At 43.8% G+C, this 18,549-nt stretch overlaps 1 protein-coding gene across 1 annotated transcript; it reads left to right on the top strand.

Moving 5' to 3' along the window:
* The first annotated feature begins 1,205 nt into the window (after positions 1-1,205).
* LOC130191306 (uncharacterized) lies at positions 1,206-5,145 on the top strand. The gene is made up of 2 exons (XM_056411002.1): positions 1,206-1,361; positions 4,088-5,145. The coding sequence occupies exons 1-2, from the start codon at positions 1,235-1,237 to the stop codon at positions 4,603-4,605; spliced, it is 645 nt and encodes a 214-aa protein (XP_056266977.1). The 5' UTR covers positions 1,206-1,234; the 3' UTR covers positions 4,606-5,145.
* Positions 5,146-18,549: the final 13,404 nt, after the last annotated feature.

Raw genomic sequence — 18,549 nt, 5'->3', positions numbered from 1 at the left:
TGTTTGTCGTGAACCACGTCTCCTGCTCGTCAGTATCATGAATCGGCCCTTTTGAGTCCCTGGGGCACAACGTACTCTTTAGGGACATTCACAAGGTGTCGTTGTGCTACTGATACGATTGGTTACTGTCCTCTAGAACTCAAACCACACCCTTGTCTCGCCACACCGTCAACAATAAATAATAATTACATGAAAATATGTTAAAGATGTGAAACATACCTGGAATAGTCAGAAGTAACTGTGTTGATTCCTGCATCATTCTGCTGCTCTGTGTGTTATTTGTGAAACAACATGTACACCTTCTGCTCTGTTGTGTATTTATTGAAAGGAGAGTAGATTTAATAATAATAATCATAATAACTTTATTTATATAGCACCTTTAAAAACAAAGTTTACAAAGTGCTCTACAGAGAGTCGAGGCAAAACAAATAGAATAGTAAGAAACAAATATAACATTAACAAAATAATATATATATATATTCAAATTTAAATTAAAAATTAAAAACAGACAAACTAAATTAGGGGAACCAAAGTTCTGCATAAAAGGACGAAATCACTTAAAAGCTGTTCTATAAAAATGGTTTTAAGAAGTGATTTAAAATAAGTTACTGATTCTGCACTGGAACCCTCTGTGTGAGAAAAGGAAAAAGGTAAACAAAGTGCATTCAGTGTGCTGTTGATGCTTTGAGAGATGCATGTAAATGTCTGCATCATGTTGTTAAGAAGAGGTTTTATTTTGACACAAGTGAGACGTTCATGTGAGCAGTAAAGAAAAGAGAAAATCCAGCTGGACGACAGTTCTCCAGGCTGGGATTCTCTGGTTTGGTGGTCCTCTAGCGCCACCTGGTGATGGACTTTCATTCTGTTTGACGTTGACATGTTGAATAGTCAGACTAAAGGTCGAGGCTGGTGTGTTCTGTTGTTGTTGGATGACCCAATACAATAATATTGTAATATATAATAAACCCTGAACCCTCAAAGGCTCACTGACGTCACCTGCTAAGAGCTTGAGTGTGGGAGACTTTAGGGCTTGAATACATCCCGTTACCATGACAACATGACAGCATATTGTGTATATATCGTGGCGTTTGTGGTGAAATCTAAGAGCCAATCAGCTCTCCGTGACGACAGCGAGGCGTTTCCCATCATGCACGACATCCAACTGCGCATGCGTCGTTCAAAGATGGAGTCCGACGAGCCTCCGGTGTCGGTCTCCGTGTCTCCGGGAGAAAAGATGAGGCTGTTGGTGAAGCAGCGAGTCCACGCGGCCGTTGAAGAGTCTTCTGGGCTGTTGGACACATTGACAGCATCTTATGAGGACACCGTGTCTCCGCTCAGAGAACACGAGCGACACGCATCAGGTGGGTGCTTCTTCTTCGTTGTTCCGGGTCTCCATGCCGCGTGGTACGGGGTCTGCACGTGGAGACTGCGGTCAACTCAGCCGACACTTACATTTCTGTGCACCTATATACTGATGTTCACGGTAAACGCATCGATCGAGAGCGCGCGAGGGTTTTGATAAAGTTAGCGGAAGAATTCACGTGAAACGATATTCGTTTTTCAAAATAAGATGTCGACAAATCATACACTAGCATATAAAAGTAAACAATTAACTGATTTTGCATCTTTATAAATGTAGAGAAAGATTGTTTCTGAGATTTAGCTTAAATTATGCTAAAATTAAAACATTTTTACTGTGCCAAGGAAGAGAGAGAGGGGGGGGTTGACTTTTTTTTCTTCTCTGCTCTGATGCGCGCAGACACGCCGCCATCGGAGCTCTGCGGCGCGTGAGAAGGAGAGCGGAGAAGTGTTAACCGACACGTAGAGACAGAGTGACATGCTGCAGTAGAGACGACCAACAACAGACGTTTAGTTTAAGAAAAGAACAAAGACGTCTTTAAGAAAAGGACCTTAAATTACTTCTGCTGTAATCTGGCGCTATAGAGAAAATTATAGGGTGGCGGGCGGAGATTCCAGGGGGCGGGGCGCCACCCTGATATAATGACAGGGGAAACACTGGCTTCCCTGTGAAGCTCGTAACGACACGTTGAAGATTGGGACCTCGGTAAATCGGCAAAGTATGGCCCTTCGCCGTGAGTGAATGAACCAATGTCACTCGACTCCACATCATCGGATCCAATCCAAACTCCACATGTGTGATGAGACTCTGCAGTCTAATTTTGTATTTTAATAGTAGCGCCACCTACTGGTAATAGGAAGTACATGTTTATCATACTTTGGCTTTCTTCTCTTCGTAGGTCAATCAGATCGGCTTCAAATTTGTTCCACACAAACCTGTCATTGTCAAGATGTCGGCACACGAAGCGTTTTACGTTCGGTGTTGTGCTGTTGCCGTGGCAATCCATTCTTCACATCAAACAACGAAGGGGCTTTGGAGGGACTAAACATGCTCCCTGTGTGACTAAACTTGGCACACACAGAAGCAAAGATGTAGTTGCAGTGTTTCCCCTGTCATTATAACAGGGTGGCGCCCAGCCTGTAATTTTCTCTATAGCGCCAGATTACAGCAGAAGTAATTTAAGGTCCTTTTCTTAAAGACGTCTTTGTTCTTTTCTTAAACTAAACGTCTGTTGTTGGTCGTCTCTACACAACAGCATGTCACTCTGTCTCTACGTGTCGCGTTAACACCTCTCGGCTCTCCGTCTCGCGCGCCGCAGAGCTCCGATGCCGGCGTGTCTGCGCGCACATCGGAGTAGAGCAAAAGAAAAGTCACTTGCCCCAACCCCCCCACCCCCCGTCGACAACTTGTTGACCTCTCGGAAGTTTGCAGGTATGTGAACACCAACATGTTTCAAGTGTTTGTGTCTGTGGGTCGGGTCCCGCCCCCCTGAAGCTGTAAACCTAGGGGAAACACTGAGTTACCAGATAGGATTTTTATTAAATAAACTATAAACAAATGCAAAGACAGTTATTTAACAATATATTCTTGAGTAGTTGGAATTATACCGTGTTACAGTTACAACCGGCCCTTTGAGGGCAGCCATGAGGCTGATGTGGCCCACGGTGAAAATGAGTTTGACACCCCTGCTCCAGACCTTTCTTCAGCATTTGACACATTGAACCACCAGATCCTTATTTCCTCCCTTCATGACCTGGTATCTCAGGCACTGCACTCTCCCTCTTCCCATCCTACCTGAACGACCGCACTTACCGGGTAACTTGGAGAGGATCTGTGTCTGAACCTTGCCCTCTCACTACCGGGGTCCCTCAACTCTCCCTCCTGGGTCCCCTCTTCCTCTCACTACTGGGGTCCCTCAAGGCTCGGTCCTGGGTCCCCTCTTCCTCTCACTAGTGGGGTCCCTCAAGGCTCCGTCTTGGGTCCCCTCGTCTTCCTCTCACTACTGGCGTCCTTCAAAGCTCCGTCCTGGGTCCCCTCCTCTTTTTCTCACAACTGGGGTCCCTCAAGGCTCGGTCCCGGGTCCCCTCTTCCTCTCACTACTGGGGTCCCTCAAGGCTCCGTCCTGGGTCCCCTCCTCTTCCTCTCACTACTGGTGTCCCTCAAGGCTCCGTCCTGGGTCCCCTCCTCTTCCTCTCACTACTGGTGTCCCTCAAGGCTCGGTCCTGGGTCCCCTCTTCCTCTCACGACTGGGGTCCCTCAAGGCTCTGTCCTGGGTCCCCTCTTATCTCTATACACTAATTCTCTCGGCTCTGTCATTTGCTCGCATGACATCAGGACAGCAGAAAGTCTCTACATCTTCCGCCGAAAATTAAAAACACATCTTTTCCGACTATACCTTGAATAAAAATAGATTAGCATTTCAGTGGCACTTGAATTGCACTTACTTATGGTCTTACTTATTGTATTTTTGTAGTTTGACTTTCTTGAAGAAATGTTACTTTCTTTATTGTTGTTCTGAGTTTGTACTCGTGGTTGAATTCACTTATTGTAAGTCGATTTGGATAAAAGTGTCTGCTACATGACATATGATTTTGTTCTTTTTATTGAGAGGTCATGCTTCTCATACACAACTAATTCACAGATTTGTCAGTGATATACTTCTTGAATAAATAACAGTTTAATATGAGATTCATAAGATGTATAAATGTATGTTTCTATTGTCCACAGACGTCCAGCAGCTGTTGGTGGTTAAAGAAGAGGTTCCTTCTGAGCAGCAGGTCTGGAGCTCCCGTCTGGACCAGGTGCATCCAGAGCCCCCACTAGTTAAAGAGGAACGGGAGGACCAGGAGAACCCTGAGCCCCCCCACATTAAAGAGGACCAAGAGAACTCAGAGCCCCCCCACATTAAAGAGGAACAGGAGGAACTCTGGACCAGTCAGGAGGGAGAGCAGCTTCAAGGGCTGGAGGAGGCTGGTCTCAACTTCTCATTCACTCCTGTGAAGCTGAAGAGGAAGCCCAGTCCTCTCCGCTTCATCAAAGACAAACTGAACCGATGGAAATTGAAGCTGATGGAGATGATTTTGGAGGACCAGAACCAGCCAGGAACGCAGATCCAGATAGACCTCCAGATCCTGATGAAAAGACTGGAGACTCTTCAGAACCAGATACTGATGAGGACTCTTCTGAACCAGATACTGATGACTCTGTTGATTGGAAGAAGACCAGAGAACCTCAATCAGGTTTAAACTCTCTGAATAATGACGACGTTTCTGTCAGTGATTCAAAATGTAGTTCTCGTGAGAAACCATTAAGCTGCTCTAAATGTGGGAAAAGATTTCACCTCAAAGGAGATTTTAAGAAACACATGTTCACTCACACAGAAGAGAAACCTTTCAGCTGCTCAGTCTGTAAAAGATCTTTTACAGAGGAACTTTGAGGAGTCACATGTTCACTCACACAGGAGAGAAACCTTTTAGCTGCTCAGTCTGTAAAACATCTTTTACACGGAGGAGAACTTTGAGGAGTCACATGTTAACTCACACAGGAGAGAAACCGTTCAGCTGCTCAGTCTGTAAAACATCTTTTACAGAGAGGAACTTTGAAGAGTCACATGATGACTCGCACAGTGACTTTATTTCATCCCGATGTCGGCATCCGAGCTCCGCGGCGCGCGAGACGGAGATCGGAGTAGTGTTAACGCGACATGTAGAGACAGAATGACATGCTGCTGGTTCGAGACGACCAACAACAGACGGATTGGAAGCTCATTCTGCGCATGCGTTAAATGCGTTTTAAAAAAAAACCTAATTAATCCTGTAATTTAATTAACTGAGTTAACGCGTTATTTTTCACAGCACTAATATATATATATATATATATTAGGGCTGTCAGCGTTAATCTATGCGATTAATTTGGCGGCGTTAACGCACTAAAATATTTTAACGCAACTTTGTTTACTTCCGGTGTTGGCTGAAGTTTTTACACTCAAACCGAGTGTCAAACCCGCAGTGCGGTTTAACACTGTTTCGTTTTAAAACAATTATTTTCCGCCAAAATAAGAAGCAGAAATCAGTTTAACTCGTGGATGAATCAGTCGGGTTTCCTCCTGCTCCTCCTTCCTCCCGTCTCCCTCTCTGATACACAGAGGAACAGAGGGGCGACGTCTCGGGTGACGCGGCGCGGAAAGACCTCGTCACACGAAACCTTCAACGTGATTGGTCAATCAGTTTGTCTGTCAACATTTTGGGGAAAAAACAACCAATGAACACTCAGTAAATCACAAAGGACCTCCCACCTCACAGGTGAGGCTCTATAGCAGCCTGTCAGTCAGAGAGCAGAGAACACGGCACCAGGACAACTGAGCCTCATTGAATAGAGCTGAGATTGTTCTGGAATGTTTGATGTAGAACACGTGGGTATGTGTCATATGCAAACGCCTTTAACCCTTGTGTTGCCTTAGGGTCATTTTGACCCGAATCAATATTACACCTTCCCCCCGCCTTAGGATTAATTTGACCCCATTCAATGTTTAATGTCGGTGTTCTTTCGGTAGTCAACAAACAAACATAAAGTGCCTCACACTTAAACTTGGAAAACAATATTAATTCTAATAATTTTCTGGAGGTTTTAATTGCTGGTGTCAAATTGAACCCAAAGGGTAAAATATGTTAGTAAATATAATGGTAACAGGAGGGTGAAACATTGAATCGGGTCAAAATGACCCATAGGCGGGGGGAGGGTGTAATATTGATTCGGGTCAAAATGACCCTAAGGCAACACAAGGGTTAAAAGGTGAATTTTTTTTTGTGTATAAAATGTATGAAATGCCCCCAGCCTCCAGAGGGTGAACGTGACATATGTGAATGTCAGTCAGTTCCCAAGGCCACTGGTTCTGTTGTTCAATGTTAAAGATGACAGGACCAATGGGGTCTCAATATACTTCTTTTTTTTTACTAATCTGATGTTTCACTGAAGAAACAATTTATCATCCACAATATTAAATACCTCGCTGGCACTTTATAGGTAGGAGCCTCTTTGAAAACACAGCTCTGTGTGAAGTTTGGTCTTTAAAAAGAATGAACTTTTAATCGCGATTAATTAATCGCAATTTCAAAATGTGCGATTAATTAGTTAATTTTTTTTACTCGATTGACAGCCCTAATATATGTATTTGTATATATATATGTGTGTGTATGTATGTGTGTGTGTATATATATATTTATACATGTATGTAAATATACACAAACAGCTATTGTTGGGGCTTTTGCCAACCTAAAAACAAGTTTGAAAAGTAAAAATTTAAAGACGCTTGACAATTAAATGCAGTATATGAATTCTTTGACATTTTATAATTTCACCAGTTTGCTCCAACAGACGAAAAACTAATACAAGTTTTTAATCACTTTATTTGATTACAAATACAGTTATATCTGTGCAAAAAATAACAAACATTTGGCAAAAATAGCTTATTGTGGCTGCAATTAACCTGTTTTGCACTGAATATCTTTTCAAGATCACAAAAATAACTTGCAAACCAAAACTAGCAGACATGTGTGAGTCATCACGTGTTATCATTATTATTAAAGCTCAATGTTGAGCTCTTGTTTTGAAGGGCAATGGTAGAACTCAAGGAGGTAACACCTGGTAAGTCGCCAAGAATCTCGGCCGTCGAGCAATCAGATCCAGGACTAGGATGGTGTAGAGATATACCAATTTTGTGGACAGAGTTTAAAATAGGAGAGTTATATAGATAGTATTGAAATGCACAGGTATATGTATATTCCACAATACGCATAAGATCGATCAAGAGTGGTGGTCCAGGAGGGGAGGAGGGCGGAGCAGGGAGGACAGTGGCGTCCCAGGCAGGGGACAAGGGGGCGTCCATCCCAGCGAGTCTTACGGGGTCCGGCATGGTCATGACAAGAGGAGGATGTGCCGTAGTAAAGGGTCCGATGGCCCCTGAGGAGAATAAAATCAGTCAGGAGGAGGGAATGAAGGATCATGCGTGCTCTTGGAGAGAGAAAAAAGTAAGATAATCAAAAGTGGGAGATGCAGGTCCAGTGCATCCTAGCGTCCACGCAGCTATCAAGGTGTGGCAGCATGGCAAGGTCTGATTAAGCCCTTAACCGGTGACTGTGTCTACCTTAAGTCTCTCAAAAAGGGTCTTAAGTGTGAAAAGAGGCGCTTGATAACTAAGTCATGGAAGCCGGACTGAAAAGGAGCTTGATCCATAACTGAAAGGCTCCGCGCTTGGCTCTTTTAGTCTACTCTAGGAACTACACTCATAAAAGAGCAAGTAGTCCATGAATGAGGGGGCCCTCATATGGGGCAACCTCCTCAGAACCAAGGGGCTTAACCCATGAAGGCTTTACTGCTTTGGAGCAAAACCAAAGCATGAGATTTTTACTGGGATCAGAAGTAGTTGCAGGAGCAGTGCCAGGCACTGGTGATGGATTTTTGATCTCTTTCTTAGTTTGGTGAAGAGCTGCTGGACTGTCTGCAGGAGTTGGAGAGGGGTTATCAGGGACGAGGAATAGCTGCTGTGGGGAGTTGCAGTAATCCAGCAGGCAACTAGTCTGCAGGATGAACCATTTTTCTTGATCTTTGACGACCCTGATGCTGAACCTTTTAAACAAAAGTGAATGAAAGAATGCAGTCCTTGAATTTGCTTTGCGTTTTGAAGAAGGATGTCGTATTACGTCAACGCTAAGAAATCAGTCCTGAGATTTAATTGAAGAGACTTGCAAATCTACAGAATCACATCAATGAATAAAAGAAGATCGAAGAGATTCTCAGTGCCAGGTAATACTTGTTTCTGCCGATAACATCAAGAGTTTAACATCAAGAAGTTGTTAGTCTTCTTCTGGACATTATCGTTTTTACATGTTGGTTTATACTAGGTGGGTTTGTTCCTAATTTTTTTTGTTCTTATCGCAGTGAACAATGAAAGTTTAAGCATTGTTTCCTGATAATATTGCCAAATAAAGCCAGTCATAAGGTAAATGTATGGTCCAGTTGGTGGTTATCTGTGGAATTCTTTTTTAAAATTAGTGGTTGTCGGTTGTCGATTTTACAAAATCAAATACAAATAAAACTTGATAAGATCGATGGGAAACCAAGTAAATAAGTACAAATTGGAGAAATGTCTGATGGTCTGACTTTGTCGATGTCTCAGTGTCAGTGTCATCATGAGATACGCTGGGTCTAACAAGATCAGGAACCAGGAAGAGGTTATTTGCTTAACGTAGGGTCATTTGTGTCTCGGCAGAGTGCAGTCTCGGTAGCCTCCGTTCTGTGAAATCCTTTGTATCCTGATTGAAATTTCTCAAATAACATTATTATGATGTGATTTTTGCAGACAACTGATTTCTCGTAAAGCTCTCAAGATCTCAAGAGGAAGGGGAGGTTAGTCATCGTCTGTAGTTAGCCAGCCTTAGGGATTAGTGGGCTTTCAGGAGAGGGTTTAATAACAGCCACCCTTGAGCAGTGGCATGCGGATACAGTTGGCAGAGAAGGATTATAAATATTGGCCTGTTAGCAGAGACACATTGAACGTCTTTAAGCAGCCGCACGGATGGGGGTCCCAAAGAGACAGGTGCAAAATGCAGAAAGTAGTGAAAATAAAATAATTGGTATGATAGGAGAAAATCCTCCAAAATAACAAGGGCCAGGATATTGCGATTTCCACCCAAACATACATGAGAACAGATAGGCACCAGGGCCTAAGAAGATTATTCTTTAGCTTCTAATAATGATAAAGTTTCATTAAAAAAAGTTCATAAGTCATTCTTTTAAGGTTTGTAAATCTCTCTGTCAGCACAGAGCTGTGACTGTCTGTCAGCCACAGTGCTGAGAGAGAAACCTGGGGTTGTTTATTTTTTCTGCTGATGAGTGGTGAAATATTCTGAGGGGGCTGCTCTATATATCTTATATGTGTAACAAGAACTAGCGGACCAAGGGATTCTTTTTTCTTGAGATTAGTCTTAAGCGCATATGCGTTTTGACCAGTTTGCGACGTTGCTTGGTATGCCAGGAGCACCTCCTTATCTCAAACCTTCTCTTCCTCTTCTTCTCACCAGCTCAGTGTCATTGGTCTTCGAGCTCATGGGGGTCTCTGTCCAGTGTCATTCTCCTGGGGACTAACGGGTAGACCAAGAGGGACTAAAGTTAGATGAGAGTAGCAATGTACTGGTCCGAATATATATGTGAATCAAATAGAATTTAGCTAGCTTCTTAATTAGCTAGTTGGCTATTGTTTAGACATCAGTTAGACAAACAGTGTGGTACTATAAATTCAAACAGTATTAATTGCATGAACTGGACAAAAGTTATGAGTTCAGAATCTGAAATTCATGTTCAATGTCAATGAAGCTCAAAAAAGCAAAATCAAAGAGTGGCGTCAGTGTGTAGTGGTGAGCTGGTTTCTCTTTCTCTGACAGAAAGAGGATCCAACAAGGACCAATGGAATCAATAGGCAATCATTATCAACATCCACATGGATAATAAAATCTCCAACAATAATAATAACCAACTTTTTAAAGAACCAAATAAATTCTAAATTCTGAGAATGATATAAACTCTGAATAATATGGACCTGGCGGGTACAGAAGAAAATCAAAAGGCTGGCTCAAGGGTTTTCCAGGTGAAAAGAGAAAGAACAAACAAGGCCAAATGAGGTGTAGTAGTGTAATTTTGGTTGAGGAATTAGATACAAGTTCTGATTGCTATGCCTCCTGCTCCACCTCTCGACGGTGTCGAGTGGAGGGAATGTGAGTATGACTGGAGCTTAGAGATTCATCATATTGGCTTATGGCCATTCTTCTGGCTCAGTTAGTTTTCAGTAAGCAACATAAATCAATGTGATTATCTGATATTAAAGTAACACAGCTACAGCTAGATGACAGAGATCGAATATTTATTTATTTAATAGACCTATTTTGTTGCACTGCTGAAATAATTGTGTTATGTTGTATAAGGTTATTGTGTGCGACTCCTCTTTCTGCTTTACTTTTGATTTATTTAATTGAAGTGGCCGTGGGACAGACACAGTCTCTACTCTAAAGTCAAGATGTTTTGTTTATGATTTGTCGACCAATCAGAGGTCTTCGAATCTCATATTAATGAGATGCCAAGTCATAATTATGAGATACTATCTATTATGAGATATCTATTTTGGTGTTCACACCAAAAGCGTCTCAACGTACAGACGCGTGTGGTTGCGATAGACGCAAATCTTTTCCTGGCGGCGCGTTTTCGGCACTGTGAATTTTGCCTTTTTGCATCTTTGGGTTATATAATTTAATCAATTCATAACCTGCAAGTAACCACATAGATATGCTTAATATTTGTTGATTTCATTAATTACCATAATCTGGATGTAACAGAGTGGAAATCATACCAGTGAAAAATACATTTCATAAATGAAGAATATTCATTTCACATGCAAATTAGAAATGTAACTTTCTTAAGCAACCATTTAAACATTTATCATGAACACACATATTTAGTTTGAAAAGAAAAACCAGCAGCTGCAGCTTGCTTACAAACTCTGGGACAAATATGGAAGAACAACATTGAACTGAAGTCATTTTGGTGGAAACATTGGCTGAACTTTCCAAATGTTTGTGAGCCACCAAGAAAACAACAGATGACTTGAACAGCTGTTACAATACTAGTGAATCAAAGGGTGAATGTTCGGTGAGCAAAAGGTAAAATATTCACGTCTTAAAACAAAGGATTCCCTAAATCTCAAAGAAAGATCAGTAGAGGACGATGTTGAAGAAGAAAGGAGGAAGGAGACAATCAACCACAATTATTTTCTCAATTTAGTCATTCTTCAGTTATGGAACACAATGTCAGTTCCTCTTTAATGTAGGGGGCTCTCGGTCCTCTGGAGAATAATAAAATGCATTAATACGTCTTATGAATCTCATATTAAACTCTTTATTATTCAAGAGGTTTATCAATGAGAAAGCAGTGAATTAGTTGTGAATGAGAGAAGCATGACCAAGTTCAAGGGACAATAACAGATTTTATTATGGTATGGCAGAGTGCTTTGTTGTTTTTCTCTCTCTATCGCCTCTTAGGTAGACAGCACAACACAAACTGGGAAAGCAGACAAAACCTGCTCCCATGGATGCTGTGGGAAGGAGGAAGAAGCAAGAAAGGGAGGGTGGATGGAGAGCATACACTTCATCAATAATTATGACTGCATAAGACTATGTTGGGGCTGCCAGAACATCGGAGTGCTTTCAGGCCTCTGGATGTTTTGACTCCCAGTGTCACCCAGTTCCGTTGTTTGCTCCAGTCTGAGAGCATGTCCCTTTGCAACCCCACCTTTCCTCTCTGTATGTTTGCCTTGTGAATTGTAGCTTCAGTGCATCCTTACAGACTCAGAGTGACTTTCACGCTGCTCCTTCTCTGTGCAGAGAACAAAAGAGCCTTAAGAAAAGTTCTGGTATAATGATATACATTAGTTCAGCTTAAAAGGCCATAAAAAATGAATAAATGTCAACTTTACCAAAACCAGAAAAACTAAAATGAGTTATCTCTTGTGTGAGTTAACATGTGACTCTTTAAATGACCACTCCGTGCAAAAGATGTTTTACAGACCAAACAGCTGAAAGGTTTCTCTCCTGTGTGAGTCATCATGTGACTCTTCAAAGTTCCTCTCTCTGTAAAAGATGTTTTACAGACTGAGCAGCTGAACGGTTTCTCTCCTGTGTGAGTTAACATGTGACTCCTCAAAGTTCTCCTCAATGTAAAAGATGTTTTACAGACTGAGCAGCTAAAAGGTTTCTCTCCTGTGTGAGTGAACATGTGACTCCTCAAAGTTCCTCGCTCTGTAAAAGATCTTTTACAGACTGAGCAGCTGAAAGGTTTCTCTTCTGTGTGAGTGAACATGTGTTTCTTAAAATCTCCTTTGAGGTGAAATATTTTCCCACATTTAGAGCAGCTTAATGGTTTCTCACGAGAACTACATTTTGAATCACTGACAGAAACGTCATATTAAACTCTTTATTATTCATTCTTCAGAGAGTTTAAACCTGATTGAGGTTCTCTGATCTTCTTCCAATCAACAGAGTCATCGGTATCTGGTTCAGAAGGTTCATGAGAGGCCACAAGCAGTACGTGTTGGCAACAACACCTCGAGCAGCATCACACTCAGCACAGGGGCCCCTCAGGGCTGTGTGCTCAGTCCTCTGCTCTTCACCTTGCTGACTCACGACTGCAAAACCAGCTACAGCACCAATCACATGGTCAAGTTTGCAGATGACACAACATTGATAGGTCTCATCACCAAGGATGACGAGACCCTCTACAGGAGGGAGGTCAACCTTCTGACCACGTGGTGCGGAGCCAACAACCTCCTGCTCAACAACAGCAAGACCAAAGAGATCGTTGTTGACTTCGAAGCCACACCCATCACCCACCACTGACCATCAGCAGTGCGGACATTGAGCAGGTCAGCAGCACCAAATTCCTGGGGTGGAAATCAGTGAGGACCTCTCGTGGACAGCCAACACTACATCGCTGGCAAAGAAAGCACAGAGGCGCCTCTACTTCCTCCGGAAACTGAGGAAAGCAGGAGCCCCCATCCATCATGTGCACCTTCTACCGCGGCACCATCGAGAGCATCCTGACCAACTGCATCACTGTGTGGGGCGGAAGCTGCACAGACCACAGCAGGAAAGCCCTGCAGCGCATAGTGAAGGCAGCTGGAAGGATCATGGGTGCCTCACCCCCTCCCATCCCTGCAGGACATATACAACACCCGCCTCACCCAAAGCGACCACCATTGTGAGTGACCCCTGCCACCCCTCACACGTTCTCTTCAGCCACCTGTGCTCTGGGAGGAGATACGAGCCTCGGGCTCACACCGCCAGGCTGTCCAACAGCTTCATCCACCAGGCGGTCAGGAAGCTGAACTCTCTCCCCATCCTCCCACTCCGTCCTCTTTCAGACTCACATGTCTGAATGCTGCTAGCACAATTTATGTTGTCTATATGTTTACATGTTTCTTACTATTTTTGCACTTTATGTTGTCTATGCACTTTATGTTGTCTATATGTTCACATGTTTTTTACTATTTTTGCACTCTATGTTGCACAATTCACTTTATGTTGGACAGAAGAGAAACGCAATTTCGATCTTCTGTATGTTTGCACATATGGAAAATTGACAAATAAAACTGACTTTGACTTTGACTTTGAGAAGAGTCCTCATCAGTATCTGGTTCTGAAGAGTCTCCAGTCTTTTCATCAGGATCTGGAGGTCTATCTGGATCTGCGTTTCTGGCTGGTTCTGGTCCTCCACAATCATCTCCATCAGCTTCAATTTCCATCGGTTCAGTTTGTCTTTGATGAAGCAGAAGGACTGGGCTTCCTCTTCAGCTTCACAGGAGTGAATGAGAAGTTGAGACCAGCCTCCTCCAGCCCTTGAAGCTGCTCTCCCTCCTGACTGGTCCAGAGTTCCTCCTGTTCCTCTTTAATGTGGGGGGGCTCTGGGTTCTCTTGGTCCTCCTGTTCCTCTTTAATGTGGGGGGGCTCAGGGTTCTCCTGGTCCTCCCGTTCCTCTTTAACTAGTGGGGGCTCTGGATGCACCTGGTCCAGACGGGAGCTCCAGACCTGCTGCTCAGAAGGAACCTCTTCTTTAACCACCAACAGCTGCTGGACGTCTGTGGACAATAGAAACATACATTTATACATCTTATGAATCTCATCTTAAACTGCTATTTATTCAAGAAGTAAATCACTGACAAATCTGTGAATTAGTTGTGTATGAGAAGCATGACCTCTCAATAAAAAGAACAACATCATATGTCATGTAGCAGACACTTTTATCCAAATCGACTTACAATAAGTGAATTCAACCACGAGTACAAACTCAGAACAACAATAAAGAAAGTAACATTTCTTCAAGAAAGTCAAACTACAAAAATACAATAAGTAAGACCATAAGTAAGTGCAATTCAAGTGCCACTGAAATGCTAATCTATTTTTATTCAAGGTATAGTCGGAAAAGATGTGTTTTTAATTTTCGGCGGAAGATGTAGAGACTTTCTGCTGTCCTGATGTCATGCGAGCAAATGACAGAGCCGAGATAATTAGTGTATAGAGATAAGAGGGGACCCAGGACAGAGCCTTGAGGGACCCCAGTAGTGAGAGGAAGAGGGGACCCAGGACTGAGCCTTGAGGGACCCCAGTCGTGAGAGGAAGAGGGGACCCAGGACCGAGCCTTGAGGGACACCAGTAGTGAGAGGAAGAGGAGGGGACCCAGGACGGAGCCTTGAGGGACACCAGTAGTGAGAGGAAGAGGGGACCCGGGACCGAGCCTTGAGGGACCCCAGTTGTGAGAAAAAGAGGAAGGGACCCAGGACGGAGCTTTGAAGGACACCAGTAGTGAGAGGAAGACGAGGGGACCCAAGACGGAGCCTTGAGGGACCCCACTAGTGAGAGGAAGAGGGGACCCAGGACCGAGCCTTGAGGGACCCCAGTAGTGAGAGGAAGAGGGGACCCAGGAGGGAGAGTTGAGGGACCCCAGTAGAGGGCAAGGTTCAGACACAGATCCTCTCCAAGTTATCCGGTAAGTGCGGTCGTTGAGGTCGGATGGGAAGAGGGAGAGTGCAGTGCCTGAAATACCAGGTAATGAAGGGAGGAAATAAGGATCTGGTGGTTCAATGTGTCAAATGCTGAAGAAAGGTCTAGAACAGACTTACTCAACAGGCGGCCCGCGGACGCTTATTTTGTGGCCCCCGACATGCCTGGTTATAAATGCATAATAATTATCAGGGTTTTTCCTGCATAGAGAAAATTTGGGCGCGCGCCTAAGCCGTTTTCCCAAGCGCCTAAGGCAAGAAAAAGTCCGCGATGGAAAAAATAAAAACTGTGTTCATCAGGTGCATGTCAGCGAATATGTTCTCAATAGTATGTTTCAAGGAGGCTACAGCCGAACCCTCGTTCTGTTTTGATCAATCTTAATCGAGTTCAGTGTTTCCCCTAGGTTTACAGCTTCAGGGGGGCGGGACTAGGGCGCGCGCCGGCATCGGAGCTCTGGCGCGCACGAGGCGGGATGAGTTGTTAACGGGGGGGGGGGGGGGGGTGAGAGCGTGCTCACCCGTGTGCGCGTATCACGGCAGAGCTTCGATGCCGGCGCGCGTATCGCTCTGTCGCGCGAGCCGAGAATTTTTGACGGGGGGGGGGGCTGGGGTAGACGAAAATTACAGAGTGGCGGGTGGAGATTTCACCCTGTTCTAATGGTAGTGGAAACACTGGAGTTGATAAGCGTGTCTTCTTGTCTGATCAATACGCAACTGTGAGGTGCGCGAATGGACCGAGTGGCCAGCTGCTGATCACTCACTCAACAGCCAGACCTGCACGAACAGACGGTGCGCGCGCAGCTCGCAAAAATATTTTTTGGGAGCACCGAAGACCCATTTTGACCCAGGAAAAACCCTGAATTATAATTAGCCAACCAAAATCGTGTGAAAATTAGGTAGTAATAAATACAGTGAATAAAATGGTACAAATATATGTTAATAATAATTTGTGGCCCTTTGCACCTGTTGTGGTTTAAATGTGGCCCTCTTGGCCTCCGAAGTTGAGTACCCCTGGTCTAGAAGGATAAGGACAGATCAGAGAGAGGCTGCTTTAGCAGTGTGAAGTTGCTCAGAGACAGCAAGGAGGGCAGTCTGTCGAGTGGCCGGCCTTGAATCCAGATTGGTGAGGGTCAAGAAGGTTGAGATGTGGTACAGGTGTCAAACTCATTTTCACCGTGGGCCACATCAGCCTCATGGCTGCCCTCAAAGGGCCGGTTTTCACTGTAACACAGTATAATTCCAACTACTGCAGAATATATTGTTAAATAACTGTCTTTGCATTTGTTTATTGTTTATTTCAGTATACTTATATAAATGTATCAATATATATGCAAATGTATTTTAAATATTATAAAATAAATCCATTTAATTAAATTATATTTATTTGAACCCACATTTCTTTATCAAAGATCAAATATACATTATTACATTTACTTTGTTAAAATCTTTGTCACAGTTGAGACAGGTAGTTCTCCACTGGTCTGGGGCAGTGGTTCTCCACTGATTTCTTGTAAAAAAGTAGGACATTTACTTTGAAAAATCTCCTAATTGCAACAGTAAATGTGTTTGATTGCCAGAGTAATGGAACTCAGGGACATCCTTAACACATCTGCATCAGGCATTTCAAATAATCAGAAATGTGCTTTCACATACAAAAAAAAATTGGACTTTTATTTTTATAAACTCTTCCTTGCTCCAGTAAAAATGTTTTAATTTTAGCATAATTAAAACTAAATCTTAGAAACAATCTATAAAGATCCAAAATCAATTCATTGTTTACTTTGATGTGCTAGTGTATGATTTGTCGACATCTTATTTTGAAAAACGGATGTTGTTTCACGTGGTTCTTTCCGCTAACTTTGCAAAACCATATGTTGTTTCACGTGAATCTTTCCGCTAACTTTATAAAAACCCTCGCGCGCTCCCGATCGATGCGTTTACCGTGAACATCAGTATATAGGGGCACAGAAATGTAAGTGTCGGCTGAGTTGACCGCAGTCTCCACGTGCAGACCCCGTACCACGCGGCCTGGAGACCCGGAACAACGAAGAAGAAGCACCCACCTGATGCGTGTCGCTCGTGTTCTCTGAGCGGAGACACGGTGTCCTCATAAGCTGCTGTCAATGTGTCCAACAGCCCAGAAGACTCTTCAACGGCCGCGTGGACTCGCTGCTTCACCAACAGCCTCATCTTTTCTCCCGGAGACACGGAGACCGACACCGGAGGCTCCTCGGACTCCGTCTTTGAACGACGCATGCGCAGTTGGATGTACATGGCGCTGCCTCTGACGTCACGATCACGTGGTCACTGAGAATCTCACCAGAGCGGAAAGCGCTGCAGTTGCTTCTCCAGCGACTGCGTGGCCCAGTGCATGATGGGAAACGCCTCACATAGAGCTGATTGGCTCTTAGATTTGACCACAAACGACACGATATATACACAGTGGCGGGCCGTCAGGGCCAGCAAGGCCTTCTCTGCTGGCCTAAACATCATCAGAATATATATTTTTTTCTAAATATATTTGCCCACAAATATGTATTCACTTATTTCCCAGAGTAAGAGTTTTTCTCTTAATTTCATAGCGTTCCTCTTGGTTGCGCTGCTAGCCAGGTTGAGATTTGGAGGCTGGTCTTTATCTTAGATCCTTTATCCAATCATATTCAGCCATCGTGTGTTGCCAGGGGGCTAACATCTGCCCTTAGGCCTTCAGAATCAACATTGCGGGCTGGTAGCTTCAAGTGAATGGGAATGACGATGTTGTGTCAACCAATCAGCTTTAGAGTTGGCTCCTCTAGGCCTTGAGAAGGCCCCGAACGCACAGGAGCAGCGAGCAGGCGGAGTGCTGCACGTCTTTTGATTGGATTACCAATATTGAGAGGCGGGGTCTATGGGCAGGTAGATGCAGAACCTCAGAACTAGGAAACTGAATTTGATAAACGAAATAATTCGCGTACTACTAAGCTGTTTGTTCAACCCACAATGGCGGAAGGAGGAGAAGATATCGATTTGGTCGAGGATATAATTATAAGGCCATTCTCAACGAACTTTAAGACCGGCCGACGCTACAAAGCCCGTCACAGGCGGGACAGGGGTTCGTCGCCACTTTCAAAGTTCCAACTACGAGCGCTACCGATGGCTCAGGCTCGAAGCTCTGCACACGGACTGCTGGGGATGCCTGTTGCAAGTGATCGATTTGGTGTTGGGAGCCACACTGGCTTTGAAACTTAGTTGTCTAACCGAGGCAGCAACGAGACACTAGAGTACGACTCGGCACCGACAAGCATCGGTGCTTTGACAACTTTTGGGGACACGGAGCGGATCTACAGATCAACGAACAAGCAGCAACGGAGCTGCACAATGAACAGGTGAAGAACAAGAGGGACATATTGAAAAGACTCATTAATTGTGTCATGTGTTTGGGTAAACAGGAACTTTCATCTTCATCATATTTATATCGATGTATGTGTGTATAAATACACACATACATCGATAAAATACATATACATGTACGATACGATTCTCTGAATTCTCAGTGTAACTGAGGGTTTTACGTTACTTAATAACACAAGAAACACGACAACTTTATCTTTTT

Source organism: Pseudoliparis swirei, unplaced genomic scaffold (assembly GCF_029220125.1).
Source record: "Pseudoliparis swirei isolate HS2019 ecotype Mariana Trench unplaced genomic scaffold, NWPU_hadal_v1 hadal_33, whole genome shotgun sequence".
NCBI lineage: Eukaryota > Metazoa > Chordata > Actinopteri > Perciformes > Liparidae > Pseudoliparis > Pseudoliparis swirei.
This window is presented reverse-complemented; position numbering and strand designations above follow the sequence as displayed.

Bases quoted from the DNA above. Each gene is read 5' to 3' on its own strand.
- LOC130191306 (XM_056411002.1), top strand. From the start codon at position 1,235: ATGAGGCTGTTGGTGAAGCAGCGAGTCCACGCGGCCGTTGAAGAGTCT. The intron at 1,362-4,087 runs GTGGGTGCTTCT...TATTGTCCACAG, and splicing joins ACACGAGCGACACGCATCAG to ACGTCCAGCAGCTGTTGGTG.